This window comes from Bombus pyrosoma, linkage group LG2, assembly GCF_014825855.1.
Source record: "Bombus pyrosoma isolate SC7728 linkage group LG2, ASM1482585v1, whole genome shotgun sequence".
NCBI classification, from domain to species: Eukaryota; Metazoa; Arthropoda; class Insecta; order Hymenoptera; family Apidae; genus Bombus; species Bombus pyrosoma.
The window spans coordinates 15,259,086-15,282,751 of record NC_057771.1 but is presented as its reverse complement, the minus strand read 5'-3'; the positions used below and the strand labels follow the sequence as shown (position 1 = coordinate 15,282,751).

General features: G+C 38.9%; 4 protein-coding genes across 7 annotated transcripts; 3 read left to right on the top strand and 1 right to left on the bottom strand.

The window, feature by feature from the left end:
• Positions 1-3,933: 3,933 nt before the first annotated feature.
• LOC122577288 lies at positions 3,934-23,580 on the bottom strand. 3 transcript variants are annotated; one of them, XM_043748535.1, is made up of 2 exons: positions 23,376-23,580; positions 3,934-4,311 (listed from the first exon to the last, which is right to left on the bottom strand). In XM_043748535.1, the coding sequence occupies exons 1-2, from the start codon at positions 23,578-23,580 to the stop codon at positions 4,127-4,129; spliced, it is 390 nt and encodes a 129-aa protein (XP_043604470.1). In that variant the 3' UTR covers positions 3,934-4,126. The 3 variants fall into 3 exon arrangements, 2 of the variants coding, with proteins under 2 accessions (XP_043604470.1, XP_043604479.1); XR_006320198.1 differs by lacking the exon at positions 23,376-23,580 and adding an exon at positions 6,167-6,936 and having other exon boundaries at positions 4,176-4,311; XM_043748544.1 differs by having other exon boundaries at positions 4,177-4,311; positions 23,347-23,580.
• LOC122577239 lies at positions 7,127-19,842 on the top strand. The gene is made up of 4 exons (XM_043748405.1): positions 7,127-8,118; positions 18,100-18,295; positions 18,645-18,971; positions 19,441-19,842. Exons 1-4 carry the CDS (start codon positions 8,078-8,080, stop codon positions 19,840-19,842), a joined length of 966 nt encoding a protein of 321 aa, XP_043604340.1. The 5' UTR covers positions 7,127-8,077.
• LOC122577249 lies at positions 14,633-17,873 on the top strand. Of its 2 annotated transcripts, XM_043748422.1 has the most exons (4): positions 14,633-16,111; positions 16,201-16,717; positions 16,778-16,898; positions 17,148-17,873. In XM_043748422.1, exons 2-4 carry the CDS (start codon positions 16,442-16,444, stop codon positions 17,456-17,458), a joined length of 708 nt encoding a protein of 235 aa, XP_043604357.1. In that variant the 5' UTR covers positions 14,633-16,111; positions 16,201-16,441; the 3' UTR covers positions 17,459-17,873. The 2 variants fall into 2 exon arrangements, with proteins under 2 accessions (XP_043604357.1, XP_043604367.1); XM_043748432.1 differs by having other exon boundaries at positions 14,633-16,717.
• LOC122577267 lies at positions 20,313-22,032 on the top strand. The gene is made up of 5 exons (XM_043748477.1): positions 20,313-20,447; positions 20,638-20,881; positions 21,053-21,210; positions 21,271-21,447; positions 21,812-22,032. Exons 2-5 carry the CDS (start codon positions 20,697-20,699, stop codon positions 21,967-21,969), a joined length of 678 nt encoding a protein of 225 aa, XP_043604412.1. The 5' UTR covers positions 20,313-20,447; positions 20,638-20,696; the 3' UTR covers positions 21,970-22,032.
• Positions 23,581-23,666: the final 86 nt, after the last annotated feature.

Here is a 23,666-nt window from a genome sequence, read left to right as displayed (position 1 = left end):
TGAGCATCATCGTTCCTGCGTGTACCGAAGATCGAATCTAAAGCTGTTCGAAGGCTCCCGCGATGATAAATCTGCTTTTCGTTCACGAATCAAACGCGTTTTCCAGCCGTTTAATTTAGGCTACGTATACTACCTCGAGCAATTTCTTTCCCCATCTTTTCTCTATATAAAGTTTGGTTGAAATGATAGGAACTTTGACAAATGTTTGGATTTATTGTAGGTAGTCGAATGATAGCGAAAAGCGAAAAGTTTATGGCACGTTGCGTAACGCAATAGCGAAGGGATCTCCTTTGGAACGATTTTTATTGCCGGAATCTGATGTACAAAGGAAAAGTTTGATGTGCAATGATTGTACGCGCTGAAATCTTTCAGGAAACGACGACGATAAAAATCTTTTTGAACCCTAGCGTCGAGTGAATCGAAGAGAAAAATCCAATCGATCTTCGTTAGAAACTTATCGCTCGTATTAGGTTATCGCGTAATAAGTTTTGTTGGCCGTAAAATCAAATTGTTTTAATCGAAATAAAAATTCATTCGAACTAATACGTTCTTCTTGCAATTGTATAAATATATTGATTTCGTTGCTAAAAAGTATTTATTTTCTTACTGTTCCAGGACTGCTTGAACCGGTTTATATTCATCATGAAAAATAATCTAACAATCGCATATTTATATATTACACTTTGAATGAAATAGAATGTTATTGTTCAAACCGGTGGAGAGAATAATAAACTGAAGTATTTTCAAGAAAACATAGTAAACAAACCAAAGCAAATATCGATTATCATTAAATTAAAAAACGACTGGTACAAGATACCAGCTACCTTATAAATGTATAACGTAAGCGTTATGTCGTCGAAATTATACTTCGTCATTCTAGCGTGTGTTACGTATCCAATAATATACAATTACAGAAGATCTAAACCCAATCTGAGAAATAATCATTCGAAACGTTTAACAATGAAAATTCACGGAAATCATTTATTCGTGCTTGCCCTTTTGCTTCCACACGTATTATTTCAAAATCGTGACGTAGGCGAGCATCTGTCAACTATGAAATTTTCCTTGACGTATAGCACGATCCGCTTAGATTATATACACCATACAAACATACAAACGCGTGGATTTCACGCGGGCGAGTACGTAGCCTCGTATGTATACGTACGAACACGCACGCGTACGACTCACGATAGCTGGCAGAAATCCATGGAAGCGATCCCTCTGGGTCTATGCACGAAATCGATGTACTATCTATTAACCTAAAATAAGAGTCTTTACGCATCGAGCGCGCTCGAGAACGAAGACCGACAATCGCCAGAGGATAATAGCGTCGAATCGACCGTCCCTGTACGATCCAATTTCAAACTCATTCTCTCGATCAATCCTGATTATGATGAATTTTACATTTGCCATAGTTTTCGATATGTGCTCTTTTTCTTCGTGTAGAAATATACTTTCGACCATACTATTCGATACGTTTGTAGCTAACGCAACGTTTCCAGTGTACTTTACCGTAGTCAGTTCGCTCAATTGTTTCATTTTTCGTACTTCGTAACGTCGATTACATTTATTCGATCGCATATTTAACGGACACGCGTCTGTTTGCGTCATTATCCTTACTTGAGAAATCATAGAAAATCATTTTCCCTGTTATCTTTCGTGTAAAAAAAGAACAATGTCTACTAATAAGTGTAATATAAAATTTGTAGGTCGACGAGTTAAATTAATCTGTAAGACAATTATTCCATCTTCCTCCTCTTCTCCTTGCGCAAACTTCGAACGCGATCGTCGCACGTTTACTCGTTCACCCATCGTATCATCCCTCTGTTCCAACAGCATTAAAATGCTGAGGGTGTGTTTCTCGTAACACGTGAAATTAAGCGAGAGATATATTTGAAAAGGACGGACGGAAGATAACATTGCGGCTCATTTCGAGCGTGCTAACACCACGCTGTCAATAAACGGCGAGTTACGAGCGAATCGATTTTCCCATTAGCCAATGGTGCATCCTCGTGAAAGGCAAGGACGAGATCGCGTGCTGGATGAGCTAGGGAATCGCCACGATCGATCGGTTGCACGAGGCCTACGGAACAACGACGACGACGACGACTACGTCGACGTCGACGATTCGACGGTCGATGAATTATCGAACGCGTCAGTCTCCCTGACGTACTCAAGACGGCCCCGGGGAAAATCCCTGACGAAACGGTTTTAAATATATACGTAGACCCCACCCCGATCGCTGTCCGACTGTCGATCACGTTTCATCAACGGTTACAGAAACGGATATAAAATACGCGCGCCATCGTCGCGGATAGGCTCGCGGCCACCGGTTTAAAGTTTCCATCTCTGTTTCTTCTTCTTTTTCCTTATTCTTTTCGTCTCGCCTCGTATTTATAGATCGTTTTCGATGATACACTCGCGACACACGAATCGCGATACGAACGAAGACACATCATTCGCGACGGATCTTGCAATGTTGTAATCCAAAACCGGACGATGAATTCACCGCAGGCGGGCCAGCAACGACTATCTTGAAATAAATCGTGCACGAAGAACGCGCGATACCTCGATATTTTCACTTGCTCGAGATTATGATCGTTTTTTGAGAAGCGTAGATCGAGCGTGATTCGAAGGTAGGGCACGCTGATGCTTTCTTTCGTTTCGTTTCGACGAAGTGGCAAATGAGCCTTTATCGAGACTTTGATTTACGATCTACAAGCGAGTTTTACAGAAAGAACGGTTTACCACTGTCAAAGTGTCGCGGAGATTGAGAAATTGGAGGACAAAATGGTAGGGGCAACAAAACAACACATGTTGGCATTCTCTTTGTATCTTTCGTATAATTTCTGAATGACTTTGTTCTAAGGAAAGCGCGGAGGGCGGGGGAGGGTGGTCGAGGGTTGTGTTGGGATACGCGTTAAAACGGCTCCAAACGTGCGTCGGACATTGACCGAACACGTTGTGACGTGTAAATATCTTTCTAAATAAAAATTTAATTCTTAATAATAATGTTATCACGTGCAAATGCGACTGACAAAATTATTTTGTTGTTTTGCAAGAATGAAGAAAGAAATTGTGAAAATAATGCGGGACAATGATGTCACGTGAATATGTACCGATAAATTTATTACATAGAGGAATTGAACGACACGAATTAAATTCGGCCAATTAATCGAATGTCAATTAAGAAAAATGAATATATCAAACGGTTAACATATACATAGAGGTAACAGTAATTGGAAGAAGTTTCATTATCCTTTTATTCGTAATCCTCGCTTAACTTTACGGTATAACGTTGAGACCGTAAACCATTAAGCAAAAATTGTACCGGCTTATTACATTTTCATAAATAAACTGCCGGCGTCATGTAAACGGGCCCCGCGTATGCAAGATGATCAGTTTTATTTCTCTTGTACGTGCACCGCGGTGACCGAAGTTTTCAGCGCAGAACTACATTTAAGTTGGCAGATTTACGACGCCCGCGAGAATTATATCGAGATCCTACACAACCTCTGCAACGTATTATCGAATTCGCGTTTTCGTGCATCAGAAATTTATAATAAATCTCCATCGACAACAGCAACATGTGGAAAAAAAAAGAAAAAGACTGATACGTCTCGCACTATTTTTAACTTACAAATAACGTAAAGTTAAAAAAATACTAACTTCTCCTTTTACTTATATTACTTGCACAATTTCTTTCTTTCGCTCAAGCTTTCCTTTCCTTAAAAGCAATCGGAAAAAGCAAACTTCCATCGAAATAATAAAGAAAAAAACTCCACAAAGAGATACGTAAACTCACCGATAATGTGGTGGTACTTCTCGACGAACTGTGCGGTACTTTGAATTCCCATGAGTGCCACGTCGATGTTGGAATACCAGGGTGCGGAATATCGTGGCTCCGACTCGACGCAACCAACACCTGACATCTGCTCGATTGTCACATAATTCCCGTACGGGATTTTACCACTGAACACTTTTCCGGCCACGGGGAACGCCGAGACCGCTTTAACGATCGGCGACTCGCTGTCTGACCACGCACCGGCTTCAACCACTTTCTCCACTGTATCTGAACCGAACCGGTGAGAGGAGGGGGATTCACACCGCAAGAAAAAAAAAAAGATCACCTCTCGAAGAACACTTTCGATCTGGCGCGCGCGCCTCGATCGTTCCAAATAGATGCACTTGTGTCAGGATCGTAAACGAATAAGAAACGGACCACGCGTGGAATACGCTTCACCGTCGTTGATTCTTGGCTTTCTCGATCGGCGATGCTTTTTTCAATCGGCCATCGTTCACCGCAGTTTCCTGTAATTCAAATATTTGTGGTCAGATACGATGCAACGCGATACTCCACCGTGCATACGATTTAGACGACTTTCGACCGCCGAACGGTATTAAACCGTGAGGAATCGGAGCGAATCGATTACGGTCGCGGATAAAATTACCGGTAGATAAACGGAACCTATAAATTATCGCACGAGCCACTGATATCTTAAAGATGTGAAATAAAAATACGGAATCGTGTAGGATTTATCAAAGCTGAAGATTATACGAGAGTCCTAAAGGAGCACGCGCAGACTCGCAGCACAGCGAGAATAGAACAATATACAAACGAGCGGACACACGCTGTGGCGTGTTCCGTGAAATTGACCAAGGCTAACATCCCGCTAACGATCAACGAAATCCTTTCAAACCTCACGAAATCTCTGGTCGTCTTCGTGTAATTCGAACGTTCCGTAAAAAATACGTTGGCGCGAATTGATATAACGATTAATACGTCACGTGTGCGCTGTAAACTTGACACAAATTGGAAAACTTGTTTTACGAATCATCTTTATGAGAAAGTCCTTTGTAGTTCTTTAAACACTCGTTCAAATTAATCAGGTTAATTTAAGTCGCTCGAATTGAAGTAACTTTACTCCAACTTTGTATTCATGCGGCACAAGTCTATTCTTCAACTCGTTGCAATTCAGGCAACTTGCCTTCAAATGGAGTAAAATAGCGTACACATGAAATTGACTGCGGTTTTAGGAACCAACATCGGAAATTAGAAATCAGATTACGTCTTTAACATCACTAGATTAGTAAGTTAATAAATTGATGAATCTCAAGTCACGTTTTATAGGTGTTGTCCTTTCTTTTCTTTTTTTTTTTTTTTGGCGAACTTCATTAACAAAATAATGTATCGTTACATCGAAAGATGGTTTTTAATACTTCCTTGAAAAACTACTGTCCTTTGGGTTGTGTCACGTTTAAAAATAAAAGTAGGATATATTCATCTAAACAAAGGAGACGCGGCGGGAGACGCATTTCGCGAAAAACACGCTTGCGCGTTTAATGAAGTGCTACTGGAAACATTGCCCCTTTGATCGCCCATTTGCATCGACCATGCCTTTGTGTACAAACTCGCGCCGCTCTAATATCGCCTCGCGTTAATGTACAAGTCGGAGGAGGCTTTCGCAAGAACCAGCCTTCCTCGTCTTTTGTGAATTTATCGTTTCACTTTCTCCTTATTTCCTGTCCGTGTTGGGTAGTGCGACTCGTTCTTTCGCTATAAGCATTGTCTTAAAATAACGAAAACACCGTCGACCGTGTACGTTCGACGAACGATACCGGTGGTCTGGCTTGTGAGAACGATTTTTCGAACATCTTCACTGCCAACTCAAATATTATGGAACTCCATTCACCTGAACTTGGGACAAACTATTTGTATAATAGTAGTTCGCCGAATCTTTCTATTAGCAACATTTCGTTTAAACAATGTTTTCGCGTTCAGATAAGAGAATCGAGTCTGTGGAAATTCATTTTGTTTTTACTAATGCATTCAAATAAACGTATATCTACCATAACTTTTCTCAACCAGAGCTCGCATTTGGATAAATAGACTCGATCAGTGTTATTCTTACACTAAATGAAATTCCGTTTCATGAAATTCCGAATGCAATTCTACCAGGTACGATCTCTTTCAACTACAGTTCACATTCCGTTAAATAAATCCAGTTGATTTTACTCGGACACTAGATAAACCTTCATCCGAATTAACAGTGTCCGGACAAATAGAATTCTTACAGCAACGATCATAGTACACCTTGGTCACTTTAAATCGAGTCACTTTCCCAACGATCTATTCGAACCCGGTTCTATTCGAGACACTGATTACCTCCTATTTTTACTCTTGCGTTCGGTACGCGTTCCTTCGTAGCTGACACGGGAGTATCCTTTCAAGGAAATCACCTTCTCTGCAACCGTGTATCGTATGCACAGCGAGCACAGGTAGCCGCGTAACGCGACGCGCTGTCAAACGCGACTACGCGATACACCCGCGTACCCGTGAACTCTATAATAAATCATTCGCGTGGAACCCGTGCGAATCCGTGACGAGCATCGCCGGCGGACACGACCGACCGGCACCACGTGTCACCTGGTACACAAACACACGCTCGGTCGGATTTAACTTCAACTTCTATTTCGTTCTCTCTGTACTGTTGTACGAACCGTTTGCTTTGCTGTGTTCTTTATCGTACGGTAATTACTCTCGGCGGAGAACCGAAATATCGGTTGGATAGAAGATAGAAGAGAAGATCGTTGCACTAGTAGCCGCGCGCGACACGTACAGCAACGAGGACGCTCGGTTAACGCGTCCGGTTTTCTCTGAGCTGGCGCGCGAGTCAGAACAACGACGACAACTGGTACGGTGACGACAAGTGGCCGGACGACGAAGACTACGACGACGACGGTTGTTGCGAGCACGGTGCACGATCAACGACTGCTGAAAAGGAGAGCGCGCACCGACTGGTTGGACCGATAGGCATTGGCAGAGCGCTGGGACTCTCGTGAGCTTATTTTAAAACCGCTGTCCTTCCAACTCGGGCGACCGTCCTGCGGCACACGCTCGTAAACGACGCGCACGAGCGCCGATATCGTGTAATCGGGCTTCTTGGCAGACCGTGGCAAGTGTCAACCGAGAACTGTCGCTGGTTTCCATGGAAGAAACTTCCCGGCCGCTAGCTGGAACGTTTTCTCCTTTTACCGCGCTCGTAGCAAGTAAAGGATGACGTGTTATAACGGAGCCGGGGGGAGTTCAACCCTGAGGAACGATCGAGTTTCGCGAAAGAGGCTCGTTAGGTGGCGAAACGCGTGGTGACGACTGGCTTCCTTTTTCCTTTCTATTTTATTAATTTTAGATGTTTGTTTTCGTTATTCGTGTAGGAAAAAAAAAGTTGTGTATTTGGATTGATAATTTATGACGGCTTGGTATCGTTGACATTTCGTTTTTGCAAAATACCACGTGTTAGGTGTTCTGAACGTTGGATGTATGTAGTTACCAGATCGATACATCCGAGCTAAAAAAAAATTGATTTATGTGAAAAAATTGTTGATGAGACGATCGATCGAATAATTAAAATGAAAATAGTACTTTGTTTTTGTGGTCGAGTGTACAATTCTTTTCTATATGTAGTAAGTTAATTTTAGAATTTGACGATGATTTCGTGTATGATGTTATGCTATTATACAATAGTCGTAAATAATTTGGAAGTTTGGCGTGTAATATCGATTGCTCGATAGTAAGATAGAATCAACGTGACTCATGTTGTCCTTTTCCGTTTTCATTGGAAATTTATTTAGAGAAATAATGTAATTATAAACGAAAGTTATACGATGTTAAATGATCGTGTATTAAACTACGCTAAATGTTATATTGTAAAACGTAAAGGACATAAAAAATGTAAAATAAATACAGCTTTCTGAAAAATTGTATGCAAAACTACGCATCGGGCATATGGAGCGAACATGATATTCGTTAAACGATACACAATTGTTTATTGATCGTTCTATATCAATTGTTTTGACCAACACGGTAGTCGATTGGAAATAAAACTAACGACCTACATCTACATGTTGCACGATAACGAGTCACTGGTCGAACCCTGTACCGATTACTGTGTCATCGGGTTTCTTGGCAGACCTCGGATTCACGCGACGAGACGCGATGAGTGTCAAGATGACGATGGCCGCGTGATTCTACAAACTACGAGCGATTTCGGGATCGTTTACTTGCAACTAAAAGGCAATGAACGAAAGCTACCAAACTTCTTCTAGAGAAACAAGAAGGTGATTCAACTTTTTTCACGAAAAATCACTCATTTCGATAAGAAAAAAAAAAAAAAGAAAATATTACGTTATTTCAAATTTTGGACATGAAAAAAAGTTTCTCGTTTCTTTACTATTATGAAAAGACACGAAACATGGATCGCTGTCATTCACAAACATTTCCTCCATTCACACAATTTTCCTACATCTTTTATATACTTGGAATATTCGCCGATATGCATCAAAAAGAGTAAAAGATATTTGATCCACACAGATTATGAAATCGATTCTTTTATTGAAATTGTAAAATCTATCTTTATATTTAAGAGGAATCTACAGATGTAAGTCAATCTGTTCGTAAGATATTCGATTATTTCCTTTCAATCTGCTATCGATGCATTAATATCTATACGATCTATCTATCACCTACTACGATATTTCACCAGTCAATTGTATAACGTGTATACGTGTATGCGTGTATATGTATATATACGTAAAGCATATATCAGACGACAAACGTTGGCCAATCACAATAGCACAAGCAAATAACAAACAGCAATATCTACATTTATCCATCGCGATTAAGCTCAGCTGTCTAGCGAGCAACATTAACGAGTGAATTTCATTCGTCATGGAAATACTTGCGTTACACATGGTGCTTGCATTTAAACGTCCATATTTAGAAACAGTCTAATTATAATGAGAATATAGAAATAGCGTTCTATAATCGAGTTTGCCGTTGGTACGCCCGCTACGCGTTATCTCGTGTAAACTGGCAGCACGGTTAGGCGAGCTTTTTGGCAGACGTTAAGCGCGACGGAAGACGCGCGAAGCGTCAACCTGTCGGCGAATGCTAGAGGGATCGAAACGGAAAATGTCACGACTGTATAAATAACGAAACACCTCGTGTGTCTATACGCGTTGATGAAGAACGCACGAGCAAACTCGTTTTCCTTTTCCTTGCTTATCTTTTATTTTCCTTACTTCCCTGCGCGAAGGAATGCGATGGACTATCGTCAAGCATCATCGCGCTAACTAGCAGGTTGTTAACGAGGGTTTTGGCAAGTCCGTTTGTAACGCGATCCCAGTCGATTTGTCGACAGACGCACGCCTAATTAAATTGAAAAATTGTGCGACTTCGCGTAGAATATGCAGCGTTGCAGCCGTTAATTAAGGAAGTTGCACATTGTGTTTTGGGTATTTAACTTGTTTCCTTGGTGCTTTTGAAGCAACGATGCTGCGTTTTTCTGAGGATAGTTTGTAGACGAAGGATGGGACAACGAGAAGTCGAATAAGTCGAAGAATTGATCTTGCATTGGAAGGGAATCTTTCAATGTTCGAGTAGTTCTCTATTAATCGAGTCTTCTGCTTTGAAACGTCTCTAAAACGATATGTTCGTGGCTGGAAAGTGGGCACAGCGCGAATAATAAGATGATTTTATCGTCTTATTATCGAGGATCTGAACAAAACTTGGAACGATATTGGAAAATGACGTTGATCAATGTAATAAAGCAAATATCTAAATAACTAAAGTCAGTCAAATGATAGTCTCTCGAGTATTAGGACGAGTAACGAAATTTATATGATCCAAAAATAGGAAACGCTGAAACGACTATAATAATAACAATAATTTAATGTCCCAACAAACAAGGATTTAAGAGATAAACTTTAGGAGACCCTAATATCAATAACTTAAAACGTACAGATTAAGCTCGGTTGTTTTTTCATGCTTCTTCAAAATTCATAGAATCTATCTAAAATTAAAAACCCTAACTAACTGTCCAAGATAAATGATCGTCTCGTGGAAACGAGCCACGTTCGAAGATCGATCCTCCATTTTCTCTAACCAGAATCTTATTTCACGTGACTTTGATCATTGTTCAAATAATCGCGACACGCTGCGACAATAACCCTAGTTCCACGAGAACGCGTTATTCGTCGAACAATGTTCGTTCACCGAATAATGGTCCATTTGAAAGGAAGAGATTTCGAAAGGGAATTTGCATACACTCGCGCCTATGCTTGATCTTGGATGTTCCTCGAAATCCAAAAATGCTACACCGGCATCGAACTCGTATTCCAAGGATTTTGAACCGGCTTACATCGGTGTCCACACACCTACCAAGTAGTGTTTCCTCGAACAAAGAAACTGAATCAGTTCGCTAGTCGCAAGAAACGCGACGAAATTCGAAGATATTTTGTGAAACGGTGAACGTTCTAAACGATCGTGCGAAAAGCAAGAATCGTTCCAGAAAATTAACTTCCTTGATGAAGTTAGGATTACTTGGAAGAAAACTTTGATAATATTTCCGAAACTAAAAATTCGAAATAGATTCTGAGAAGTATGTTTTGCTTAAAAAAAGATAACCAAGGTATATTGGAAAACGCGCGTGTGTGTATGTGTGTATATTAAATATGTAAATTACCACTAAATAAATCGAAAAGTTGATAAACAAATTGTAAATACTTGTACGTTTTAACGATTCTTTATATACGATCTTATTATTTCATCGTATTTATCTCAAGCGCGATCTTGATGATCGTTCGTCAACACTTTCATAATGTTCTAGGAATCATTTCAGTTCGTTGTCCCAATAAGGGCAGTACGTGCCAAGAATATCTAACACTACTTTCTACAGAGGCAGTTCTACCATGTTAGTGTATCCTAGAATAATGTTGCCATAATGTAACTGAGACGCCGGCCTTAAAAACTTGACTACCCTTTAGCTCTCCTTTCTTACCATTTTACTATATAAAGATGTTTACGAAGGAAACCGTGATAAAAAGAATATCAAATGTTCGTGTGCAGCGCAATTATTTGTAACACAATGTTTCGTTGTTGGGAAGAGAAATGCACGTTGGGAGTCACTATTCGCGGGAAAAATTGAATCGAAGGGGAGAAGAGCGCTTAAAAGACTGACGTTTACGCGCATGAATCTCGAACATCTCGCGTGGTACTGAAAACACGAAAGAAACACGGTTGAAAAACAGGAATCACGACGAATTAATTTGACGGCACGATCGCCCGTAACGATATGAAGTAGTCATTTTACGTTCAGAGAAAAAGCTGCGGCTGATCCTCGGTACTTTATGCCGAAATTTTGACCATCGGATCACATTCTTGATTCTCTGCCGAGGCCCGGCGTCCCTCTAAATCAAATGATATTAAACAAGCGTCATGTTCAAACCCAACGACGAATTCGAGAACATCGGTGTAAATGTTTTACTGGGAGAAACAAACGTAATTCTTATCCTAAATAACAATAATAGCAGTGATACGTCTTGATGATCCGTGCGAGATGAAGAAGAGAGAGAAATTGGGAAACACGAGAAATTAATAATCCAAGATTCTGAAATTTATTTCTTACTCACTGTGTTAATTGATATTTACAAAGCCATTATATAAAATATTTCTAATCTATTTTCTTAGTCCAATATTATAAATTTTTGCTCTTATACCATTTACGCTAAGAATACATCGTATCATCTGCCCTTTCAACGATCATAATCAACCTAAAACTCTCTCGTATGTATCGTTAAACACCATATCCGAACACGCTTTTAATAGAAAAAGAGTAGCACGAACCAACTAACAAATTAAAAAGATACAAAGGAGCATCGTGACTTATAAAATCGCGATAGAACCATTCGAGTAAACCAATCTGAATCCAACCCCATAAACCAACGACGCTAAGGTGACTAACAATTCTCCAACCTGACTAATCAACAAAATTTACCCACTAAACGTTTACGAAAACAAATTAGAGGAATAAGTAAGAGGCTGTAAGAAGAATAAATCGCTTAACTCTTCGGCAGTGATAAAACCATCGAGGAAGAAGGACACGTAACGACGTCGTTAAGAAGGCTGAAGAAAAAGGGCGGCCTTGGCGTGCACAAGCTTGCCACTGTGGCCGTAATTTCTCGCGCTTTGTACGAAAGGGGAATCGCGTCTGGTTCCGCGAACCTCCGTCGCGAATTCCCTTCTCCGGTGAGTCCCCTTCGAACGCGGATTATTTTTGCCGGTGGCGGCAGTGTCGCGCGGACATGATGCCGGTCGAAAGTCAAAACACGGGGGTCCACCCTATATCAAACGTTTAATTGGGTGCTACGTCGCCGGACAGGAATGTGAACGTCGGTATAAATTTAATGAGACTCGCCTGACTCCTCCCGTTACCCGTTGTCTGCGTGTAAAACGCGAATGATTTTTAATTTAACGCCGCACCCGCCCAATTTGTCTCCCTGGAGCAACGTATACGAGCAGCGAAATCTTCGATCGGGGGTGAAACGACACGAGGGGAAAGTACAAGTTCCTTAAAATAAAAACGAATATATAAATTAGGAAAGACAGTTGATTAGAATCGTTTTCTTCTCGAACGCGATTTTTCATTTAACGCAACATCCGCGCAATCTGTCTTCGTAAAGCGCGAAACCTTTGATCCGGGATGATACGACAGGTGACTGATGGTCAACTGAAAAATACGAGCTGTGAAAAGGTGAGTTGATAAGTTCGCGAGGATCGTTTACTCCTTTGCAATTGCTCGTGCTCTTTGCTATTATTCCTCTTTAAGTACATAAAAGATAATACCGTATAAAAGATAATATTTGGTGGTTGGAAGGAGGATAGAGGCACTAATGCACTAATGAATGCTAATGGGTTTGGAGCTATTTTGATGGAGTTGGTCTGCTTCCTGCTGCGGAGAGATGAGTAGGCGACAGTCGACCAGACCACTATCCGTCTTGTTTCTATACGATTTTAGTTTTCCAATTGCACGGATTTCTGGAAGATGCGTCACGTCTGATTAACGACGCCCTCATACTTGGAATACGGTCCTTTTCTAGCGTACCACGACCTCCCGTCGATCCGCTCTGAATCACCCCTTTCGCTCTCGATATAGATACGAGAGGGAGTTATGTAAGTGAACTAACCCTTTATTTCATCCAAAGAACGAATCTGTTTAATACATTTACAGTATTAATGAAAAATGTCAGAAAAATCTGTCGATAGGGTAATTTATCAAGTAACATACACAGAGAAAGAAGAATGTATGAAATATTTAGTTTCATAATAGAAGTTCATTTTGAAGAACAGGAGCAAAGAATTCGTGAGAGGAGTGCGAAAAAAGACACGAAACGCGGCGCTTCAGGGTTAAAAGCCCCGGAGAACAAGTAGAAAATAATACACGGATTAATTTGAAGCAAGCTGCAGCGGGTCTCTTTGTCAGCGAGTTCTTTCGAGTCAGACGGCGTTCTCCATGCCAGCCCATCGACTCTTTTTTCCCTTATGCTTGAGTCACACCGTAGCACTCGGGAACGCAGCACTTCAAAAAGCGAAGAAACGAAAAGCGAGTAACTTAATGTCAGTAACGCCACGTTTCTCCGCGACTTCGTGTTCTCCACGTGCGCTTTTGGTCAGATCTTCGTTGTTGCCTGGTCGTCTTTATCCGGCAGCAATAATTCTTTCCACTAAGAAATTTACGGTCCGGCTCTTGTCAACGATTTTTATCGGCTATGTACGCGCCGGTGTCATCCCCCTGTTATTTTTTTACTTTTCACACCCTTTTCCTTCAGTCTGTCTTTTCGAGCTTGCAAACCGGGAAATTAAGCCACGGAACGAAGAAGCACAGTTTGGCGATAAATTACCGTTGCTGGTGTCTGAATTTGATCTTCCTTTCGCATTAAAAACTTCTACTACTTGTAGTAAGGTTTTCGCAAGAAAGTTTTCGTTTTCGTGTTTGTAGGAAAAATTCTTTGTCATCCAGTGACATCGCATTTTATATCTGTAATTACATTTATAAGTTTCGTATCCGATTAACGCTACCTCTAATCGCTAAATTAAGGAAAAACACTCGACTACATGGACAAGGTTGTCAAAGAAGAATGGAATCTAAAATTGAAAGGACTTGTAGCAATCATTAAGAAAAGGAAAGCTACAGAATCGATATGGATGTCGAAAGCGATACTTTCGGTGTAAAATGTGAATTTGCAGGTCTTTGTAGGGGCACTTAAACGAGTATAATTCGACTCGTCGACCTGAATTACGCTTACGAACGTAACAATTTGCAATGGAAAGAGGACACCTTCTTATGAAAGAGGAAATAAAGTCTGCTCTGTTAAATACGTATTCTTAAATTCCTTCGATTACTGAATGTAGATAAATATAAATAATATTCCACCTGATCTTAAATTCTAAGATCATGAGACAAGATCAAGACGTTAAAACGCACGACTGATAAGAGATCAATCAAGACCGAAACTTTTCGTAAAACTTGGAATCGTGGCGTAGTCAGAAGAAAAGTAGGAAGTGTTTGGAACAAAATCAGAATCACGGGGTGGCATTCGTAGGATCATGTTCATCGTCGACCTCGAAGCGTATCGCATTGGCTAACTGTCGGTGTACGACGAACCGAAGAGTTAGTATTCGTTCGTCGACGAACAACGACGTCACGGTTCTATTCCTGGCCGCGTGGACGCAGCGATATCTTTAGAGCAACCATCAGTAGTACAGTCCGTTTCCGAGCTTTCCTTCCTACGGGACCAAACGTTTAGCCAAAAGATGAACGAAGACGACAAGGATGATTCGTTTCGACCGATTATTTCGTCGTCTGGACGTTCGATAGCCTGTGACATCATCGTTTCGCTAAATCGAAACAGGAGATGCATTGGATACATCATCTAAAGATCTCAAATTTGTTAAATTAACGTCGAATATTATTTCTGAGATGTTCTTCTAATTTAACGTCTCCTCGCAACTTATAGAAACAGAAACATTAAAAAGCTTGATACATTTGTACACGTGAAAAATAACATACGAGTCGTGAGAAAGATGCAAACGAATAGTTTTATATTAATTCTTCGAATTAACTTATAACGAGAGTAATTTATACAGAGGCTAGGATCAAAGGAAAGCTTAAGGTATCCCGATGAGGCAAGTTGTATGTCACTGTCTGGGCAGAATGAGTCCCGTGATTCGAATGGAATCCATTCGTTTGTCTGCCCCCGGGACGGAGAAGACAGCGCGGATTCCGGAAGCAGAGTGACCGAACTTTCGAATTGATGTATCTCTAAATAAAGCGAGCACGACTTTGGTTGTACCGTCGATTGAAGTCGGTAGCCTATGTCTAGGGTCTACATTGAACTATCTGTTGGTCTTGGAGCCGGGCCAATCTCGATAGAAAAGGTAGGGGTGAGAATAAGATTAATGCCGCGCAGCCGTCTCTAATGTACAAAATAATCGTAATTAAAGAGGAATTTCGTAAAAAGGAAAATATCAATATCAAGTATTTCACGTTAAAACAATATAAGAGAAAAGAAACGATAACGGGAAGAAAGTTCTCTAATAGAGTCGTCTGTAAGATGAAAGAACATAGAAGAATATCTTTTTTCTTTTTTCGATGTGATTCAGTCAGACTGAAATATTGACCTGGAAAATGGATAACTTCTATTGAAAGTGGCACTACGCCAAACACAATAATCTTAAACGAACGGTGCCATGTTGTGTGGCATCTTTGTTTGCGATTGCACGTAAACGCGTGAACAGTATCGTAGTCTACGACTATTTATTGGGCAAAGTTTATTTGCACAGCGGACGTTGCAACTTAAAATCGCACGCGCCGACACCGTTCTCCAGACGGGAGTTGTACGACCGCTGCGGCCGTTTGTTTGAACTGGCAAAATTAGTGAACTTTCGGGTCGCTAACTGTTACGACGTTCGGGAACGATGAAAACGCCTGAATGTCGCCAATGGTTCCCCTTCACTGCCAGAACTTTGCTGCTTAACTGATCAAATTCTGTCAACTTTATCCGTAAATTTTCCGCCGATTAACATCGACTAAAACATGTACCATAAAACTATGATGATTAAGATAAAACCATCAGTCAACGAAACACACACGTAGATACAAATGATGGAGTAACACTTAATCATTCAGCGTTTCGATAATCTCTGAAAGAAATTCTAGTAAGCAAATATACACAAGATATGAGTTAATCATAGATATCGTGACTGAACAAAGATGTAAGTGGAACCGAACATTGTCACGATGAAACAATTATTCTGTATTAACACTATCTATGATCTTTCTAATTGCTGATCATAAATTTCAGCAATTGCCATTTGATTTTACCTTCGAAATTCGAACTGGTAAAGCAACGGATGATACTTTTTATGGGATGGCCTGATACCAAAAGATTCGACGCGAAATTTAATTATAACACGCATGACGCACGAAATATATACCTTTCATCGAAATTAGACTGATATGAAAAATGTGAGATATAAAAAGTCTATAATAAACCATCGATTCAAAAATAAAATCACCGTTGGAAAATAAGAGGTGAACGCACTATGGCCCAATATCTTACGACGTATAAAAAGGATTACACGTGGCCTTCGACCAGGTACAAACGTAAGATAACTTCGCTAAGCGAGTATGCTTCTTGTAAATGCCATGATCGTCCACAAGAGATAAAGCCCCTTGTACGTTGCGGGGACGATTACGACTGGAGTCGCACGGGTCCCATGGGGCGGCTTCTGGACCCAAAGCTTTATCCTGCAAAAACGGGACCGCATCCGGAAACTGAAGCCACGAGATTCGATCAACCAGCCACGTACATGAGAAAGGTAAACCAATAATGGTGTAAATCGCCTTACAATTGTATTACGTCGAGACGGTCGTTTCAGTTGGAAGAGAAACATCCTAATCTTTATGGAGTTCTACAGAGTACTCCTATCGACGAAGTAATTAAACGCGTTGACGAAGATCGACTGAAGACAACATACCAGTTGGATTATTCTGACAAAGGTAAATCTTATGAAAACGCAACCAAGAATATACGCGTATGATCTCGGAGAACGTAATTGTCGATCGAGATAAAAATATAAAAATTATGATCCAGTTAAAGAATTTGTAAAATATCTTGTAATTTGAAAGTCACGCATCTACGCGTCTATAACTGGTACATTTTATTTTATTTGCTACCAACGCACTGTTCATTACTTTCGGTATTATCGGAAAACAAATTTTCTGAATCATCGTTCGATATTACAACAGCCGCTCCAATGGAGGATATCTCTATGGGGGCTCCCTGTGGTATCAGACAAGAAGAAGCAAAGGACATAGACTGTCGACCCTCTACTCGAGCTAAGCTATTGAAAGTATCTAGTCGAGATGACAGAGACAAAATAGGAAAGAGGCGGTCGAAGAAAGTGGCCGGGGCTGAAGACGAATTGCAGGAAACGCGACTACTTCCATGGCGATCGGAATATCAAGATACTATCAGTAAACTAGGTCAATCGATTCTAAAATATAACATTCATCAAAAACACGATAGTGCACCAGCTTGGGCGGCAACTGCCTTGTAGAAATTAATTGTATCGCTGTGTTCAATAAACGATATTCCATCCGGATTCAGTTCTCAAATACGTTTAACGTGATCGCCAGAAAATACTTGCGAAACAAAATTTATTTCCATTTTTTCACTGCTAAAAAGAGTGTATAAAAGAGTGTTCTTATTTTAAAAAAAATACGTAATGTCCCTTTTTTCATAGAAATAAATAATATTGAAATATTCGAAGATATTCAGGAATATCTAAAACCTTGAAGTTGCTCGAGGAACTCAGTCAGCCTGCTCGCAGTATGGAAGACAGACAAATTACGTAGAACTAGAAAATAATATAGTACATCAAATTCTGTGTAATAATGCACAAAAGCGCTATGCATCTGTCGACAACGTGTTTCGCAGAATAAATTAAAATAGCAACTTTCTCTTCGAATCGTGTCCGCAACAAACTATCCAACGAGTAATCTGCCTCCTTTAATAACCTACATCTGCTGTAGCTTACGAATTTTCTTCGAAACTAATATTATCGTAATTATTTTTTTTTTTATCATATATTTCTTTATTTTTATCTTCTTTATTTCTATCATATATTTCTCTTATTATACATATATGTATTTATTTATTAATTTTACCCTGTAATATTATGTAACACTATAATTGAAGGTACCTTCAAAGCGAGATGGACAATCATCGGGAAACATCGTCGCATAGAGAAATGCACCATAATTTGCCACGTTATAGTACTTCGAACGCTTATCAAGAGGCTTACAACAGCGAGCACGATATCCGATTACCAGAAGAGAGATCTTCCGTGGAAAGTGTCTCCGAGATTGAGGAACCTGGCATTAATAAAAACAACGTATGATTAAACGGCGTTTATTTTAGCATCGTTGCGTATTTATAAATCGAATTATATGACGTAAGAACGCGAGACATTGTAAGTGCCAAAAATGAAATTTTTGGAATTGTACAGGCGCGTGGTTTTCCCTTCTGTTTATTTATGTAATTAAGTAGAAATTGAACACGAAATTGAATTTCTACGATTTCGGTGTTCTTGTTATCCCTGCGTTAAACATGGACCAACAATTTTTAATCTGTTCGACCTATGAATCGAAAAGAAATTACGATTCATTTAAACGTGTGGTCGCAATTTTTATTCGAAGCTTTTGTCCATTGCAATTTCACGAGGCGGATATTTTTTTGTATAGATATATAATCCATACCCAAATGAACCGGTTTACGGCAAAGTGCTGCCAAAGAGTAACCACGCCACGCTTCGTGAGAGATACCAACGATTCAACGATTACTCGGAGCTGAATATGCCAGAGGCGGTAACCGCGATGCAAAAATTACAAAGGCTGAAGGAGCTGCAGATGAAACGGGACATTAGCGAAAGATACTACTCGCAAGAAATCAAACGATTGATCGGCGAATATTATTTCGGCCCGAGAGCTGCCTCACCGTCCTCCAAGTTCACCACCGGAACGTTGCAAAGTTCCAGTTTTCATCCATCTTCGGGAGGTCGGTTGAAAAACGTATGTAAAGTATCATCGAGAGACAAACTAATATTTAGACATAAAATATTTTATACGTATAACATTTTACATTACAAAACTTGTTACTTGATAAGATGTCCAACTAAACTCTGATCTGTTAACTGAGTCGTTCCTTAACTATAAACCTCTATAATTATGAAATTAAAAATGTAGAGTAAAGACAATTTGTTTTAGTTCGTGGATTTTAGTGTTTGTACATCTAAGTATGATATAATTTATTTTTAACAGAACATGAAACGACACGTATAAAGATAAAAAATCTCTAAATATGAAAATTGTTACCTATATCCGAAAGGTTAATAAGTTAACAACGAAATAAAATTTCCACTGTAGTTAAGAGTATTTTTTAAACGTAGCGTTTAACAGAATGGAAATATTAAGATATATTTTAATTGTATTTAATTGATTAGTATCTAATTGACTGTATTGTAATTGTCTGATAATTCAGAATCTCGAGCCATGTGGCACAATGACGACAATCACACGGTTGGATTGTGGGTGTATTCAGGAGACGACGAGGCCAATTTTTACGACGGCAAGGGGCCGCGTTCAAAGGAGGAAATGCAATTTATCTCAAGATGAGAAGCTTTTGAAGTTAACTTCGTTGAACCCCCAGGAACACTTGTTTTCTTCGTTAGAGCAACCTAAGGATACGTATCGCGCGAAAATGAAGAAACGGTTTTCCCTAGACTCGCGAATGTGCCCGAAGATCTCTCCTGCCGGCGATCAGGAGTTTGAGACGGAGAACGAGAAGAAAAACAAGGAACCAGAACAAAAAATATCCGAACATGTTTCAAGAACAATGTCCCCTCAACGAAAATTTAGCGATACAACAGCGACTTCTTATTAAAATGCAAATTTATTTTCTACTTAAACGTACTGTATTTCGTGTATAATTAATAACGATATGTCGTCCTGATACGTACTTTTATTAGCGATGAAAATTGCCATATCAATTACTCTCGTTTCGAGCATCATGAAATTATCTGAAAGTATTTAATAAACGTGAACTCTTTGAACTGAATCGTTTGTATCGAATATCAGATTGGTAGAACAGCAATTGGTAGATAAATCACCAGTGAATTATACAAAGCTTATTACGTCTATGAACATTTGAAACGACTAAATCGACGAAATAATTCCCAAATTTCAAGATGAACGATTTAAGATTAACAACCGATTCCGTAATCGCGCACATTGGTATCACGTTTTTAAATGCTATATTACATTACGCGCTTTATAGAGCTGTCATTGCCACGATCATGCTGATCAAAGAAACGATACTTTGGCTGTTCCGGAAGGTGATGAAATTTCGTAATACTAGAACCGACGAATCGATTCAGTCCCCATTGCCATGTAACGTTTAGTCGCTGTTTTTTTTTTCACGAAGAAATTTCTGTTAAGACAAATTTTGCTCGAAATCCGTTGATTTCGATAAAAATGAAGATTAACCAGGTATGACGTAATTCAGAATCTTTCACAAAATATTTCCTTTAATTATAAATGTTTCTTTAAAAAGAATGTTAACCTCGACGAATGAAAAATTGTTGTTTTTCGATTTTTTCTTTTTTCATCTTTGACGAGTTAATTGTACTTTCGTACAGCGAAGAAATATCGTATATTTAAACGAATGTTCTTTCAACAGAGACCCATGTAAATTCTGATTGTATGCTCTAACTCGCGATTAAATTACTGGTATACACGATGACTACCGCGTTGGAAAATTTTATCACGATCACTCATCGTGATTTTAATTGGCCGTATCCTGTACCTCTTATTACGAAACCGGCACAACCACCGAAGAGCACGGGAATTCGATTATACACCCCCAGAATCGATCCTGAGGATTGTTCGTGCGACGAACATGGCCAACAGAGCAATAAGGATAGGTAAAAGTAAAATACAAATTGTCTCGAAAGAAGATTTGAACAATATGAATATTCTACACGCTGTATAATCCTTCGTTAAATTAAAAATCAATTTTATATCACAACTTTCAATGTCGTTATCCGTGGAGAAGGAATGGCAATTTGAAATAATACTTTAAAAAATGCATCCAGATACAAATATCTGGCTGACAAGGAACGACAATTTCTGGACCAACTGAAGAAAGTGAACCGTGAAATGACGAATCTCACGAAGGCTATGCTAGACGCTAACTGCGAGCCAATGGACGAGACGATGAAGAGTATTTATAAAACGGATTACGCGAAGAGAGGTATGGACCGGCATTGAAGGAACGTGATATCGTGCAAATAACTCGTTCGAATGAATTCAGGATTGCCTATCAAAGTGTACAGACAGCTACAGGCTGCGGTCGACTCATCGTACTGTTCACCTTTTCCGGCGGAAGTTACGAAAATAAAGGAGGGTTACAGAGATCCAACGAGATTTCGATACACTGCCATCGAAAGACCGCATATTCAGCCAGCCAAAACGATTAATTTGTTCCAAGGTATGAAATATTTTCGAATGTCCCCGTTTGTTTTAAATCTCCAAACGTTGCAGATGAAACAGATATTATTAGAGGAAAAGCGCTATATTTTAATCTAAGAAAAAAATATTTAATATTTTTGGCGTGAATATTAAATACCACCAACTAAATGTACGCGTGTATATTATATTATTGACCAATAACTGTTATAACAAAAAATGATACTTCGTTTTGGCAGATGTTCTTCCTCAACGTCTTAAATAAAATACAATTTTTATGGAGGAAAGATATTTCGTAGAATGTTTTTAGGTTCCTGCTCACGAATGTTTCTATGATAACAGAAGTTAAACGATGAGAATTTAATATTACGAAAATTCATTTGTAGTTCCAGAATCTTTCTCTATGTGGGAGACACCTTTCACCGGTCGCTCGGAATACATGGATACTATCAGCAAGATGGGTCTCAGTAACATAAAAAATCGACAACAATATCTGGAACCACTACCTTCGTCAAGAAGAAGATTTGGGGACTGTAAATTATAAATTCGAATGATAAAAAATTTCTCTCATCGACCAGACACTACCGATTTCTAAAATATTTTATTGTACAAATTTTATTTTGATTATTGTACAAACATTCGATTATATGAAAGCAATTGTTAATTATTCACTCGCATTCTCGTGTTCGTAATGTATAAAAAAAGATACGAATTCCTTAAATTTCCCAAAAAAATTCACCATAAAAAAAAAACATATGATTACTACCATTTATTTATTATTATAACCAATTAAGTTCAAACCGGCGTAATCATATGTGTATAACCTAATCTTTTGTATCTCGCGTTTTTCTTTTTATTTTCTTTTTTTTTTTTATTTTTTTACCACTTCATAATGGCAGATTTATGTGAATTTTTTTCTACGGAATATAGTCGCAACTTTAGGAAGAAAAAGATACAGCCAGCAGAGATGTAAGAAAAAAAGATGTATATTATCGAAATTATAAACAGATCGACAAATTTTATCTAGGAACACGAATTATATATTTTCAGAATATATCACAGAGATTATTTTACGGATCGTATAGAAGAAGGAGAAATCGATCCTCGTATAGCATCGATCCCTACACAATTGGACGAAGCTGCTGAACAATTGGTTCATAAACATATCCTCGATAGACTGCGATCTGTTTATCAAGTCACCTATAGACATCCTAGTAAGCTAATAATGTATAGAAATGACACAAATAGTTGATTTCTTTAAAAATTGGTATATGATGAAGTATAGAGGCTCCGCGCGATACAAGAGAAGTTGGGGAAGAGATCAAAGAAAAGGATCTGCAAAGTGAATTAGTAGCGTATATTCATGATTTATATTTCAATCCTCAAGATGAAAAAGTTCTTGCACCTCCAGTGACGGCAAAAAGAAGTGAGTACAAAGATTTTTAAATATAACTTCAACTTTAATTACTAAAATACATCTAAATATATTGAAATATATATAGTGCTTGGCTATATAAGACCAAAACTATTGCACGGAGATCTTTCGATATACCAAGATACTTTCAGTCGTACAGGTGCGACAATAATTATAGGAGAACACGAGAAGAAAAAGGCAAGAACTTCCAAAAATGCAAAAATACCGAAAGATCCTTGTGCGGATCTTGATTATAAAAAATAAATAATTTAATTTTTCTACCTTTCTTTATATTTATATTAAATTTGTTGTAAATTTACTACATACGCAACGTGCACAGTGAAAATAGGCCTCTTACTGCTTTCATAAGTGACACAATTATTTGGAAACTTTTACATTGCACAAATAACTATAGAAAACACTTATCTATCGTTTGGTAATTAAAAGATACGTGGAGTCATCGTTTACGCAATGTTACATATATGTAGGTATAGGATAAAAACTTACAAATGTAAAAAGTAATCGAATTCTTGTACCTCGATTTCTCTTCACTTGTCGAATATGAAACATCACAGAGGAATTTTTACGCAATCGGAACACGCAGATGAAGTATGTATAAATTATATTCTCCGCGAATATATAAATAATATTATCCACAATAATTTTTAAATAAACTAAATGCGATTGTAAAGTCTTCACTAAAGTCAGAGAAAATATTGCAGTAAAATTGGCAAACATCATTTCCACGTAACCTCGATAGATGGCGCATCGATTTATCAAGGAGTGACACTCATTTAATGGTTTTAAATTTGGTTACATGAATTTCA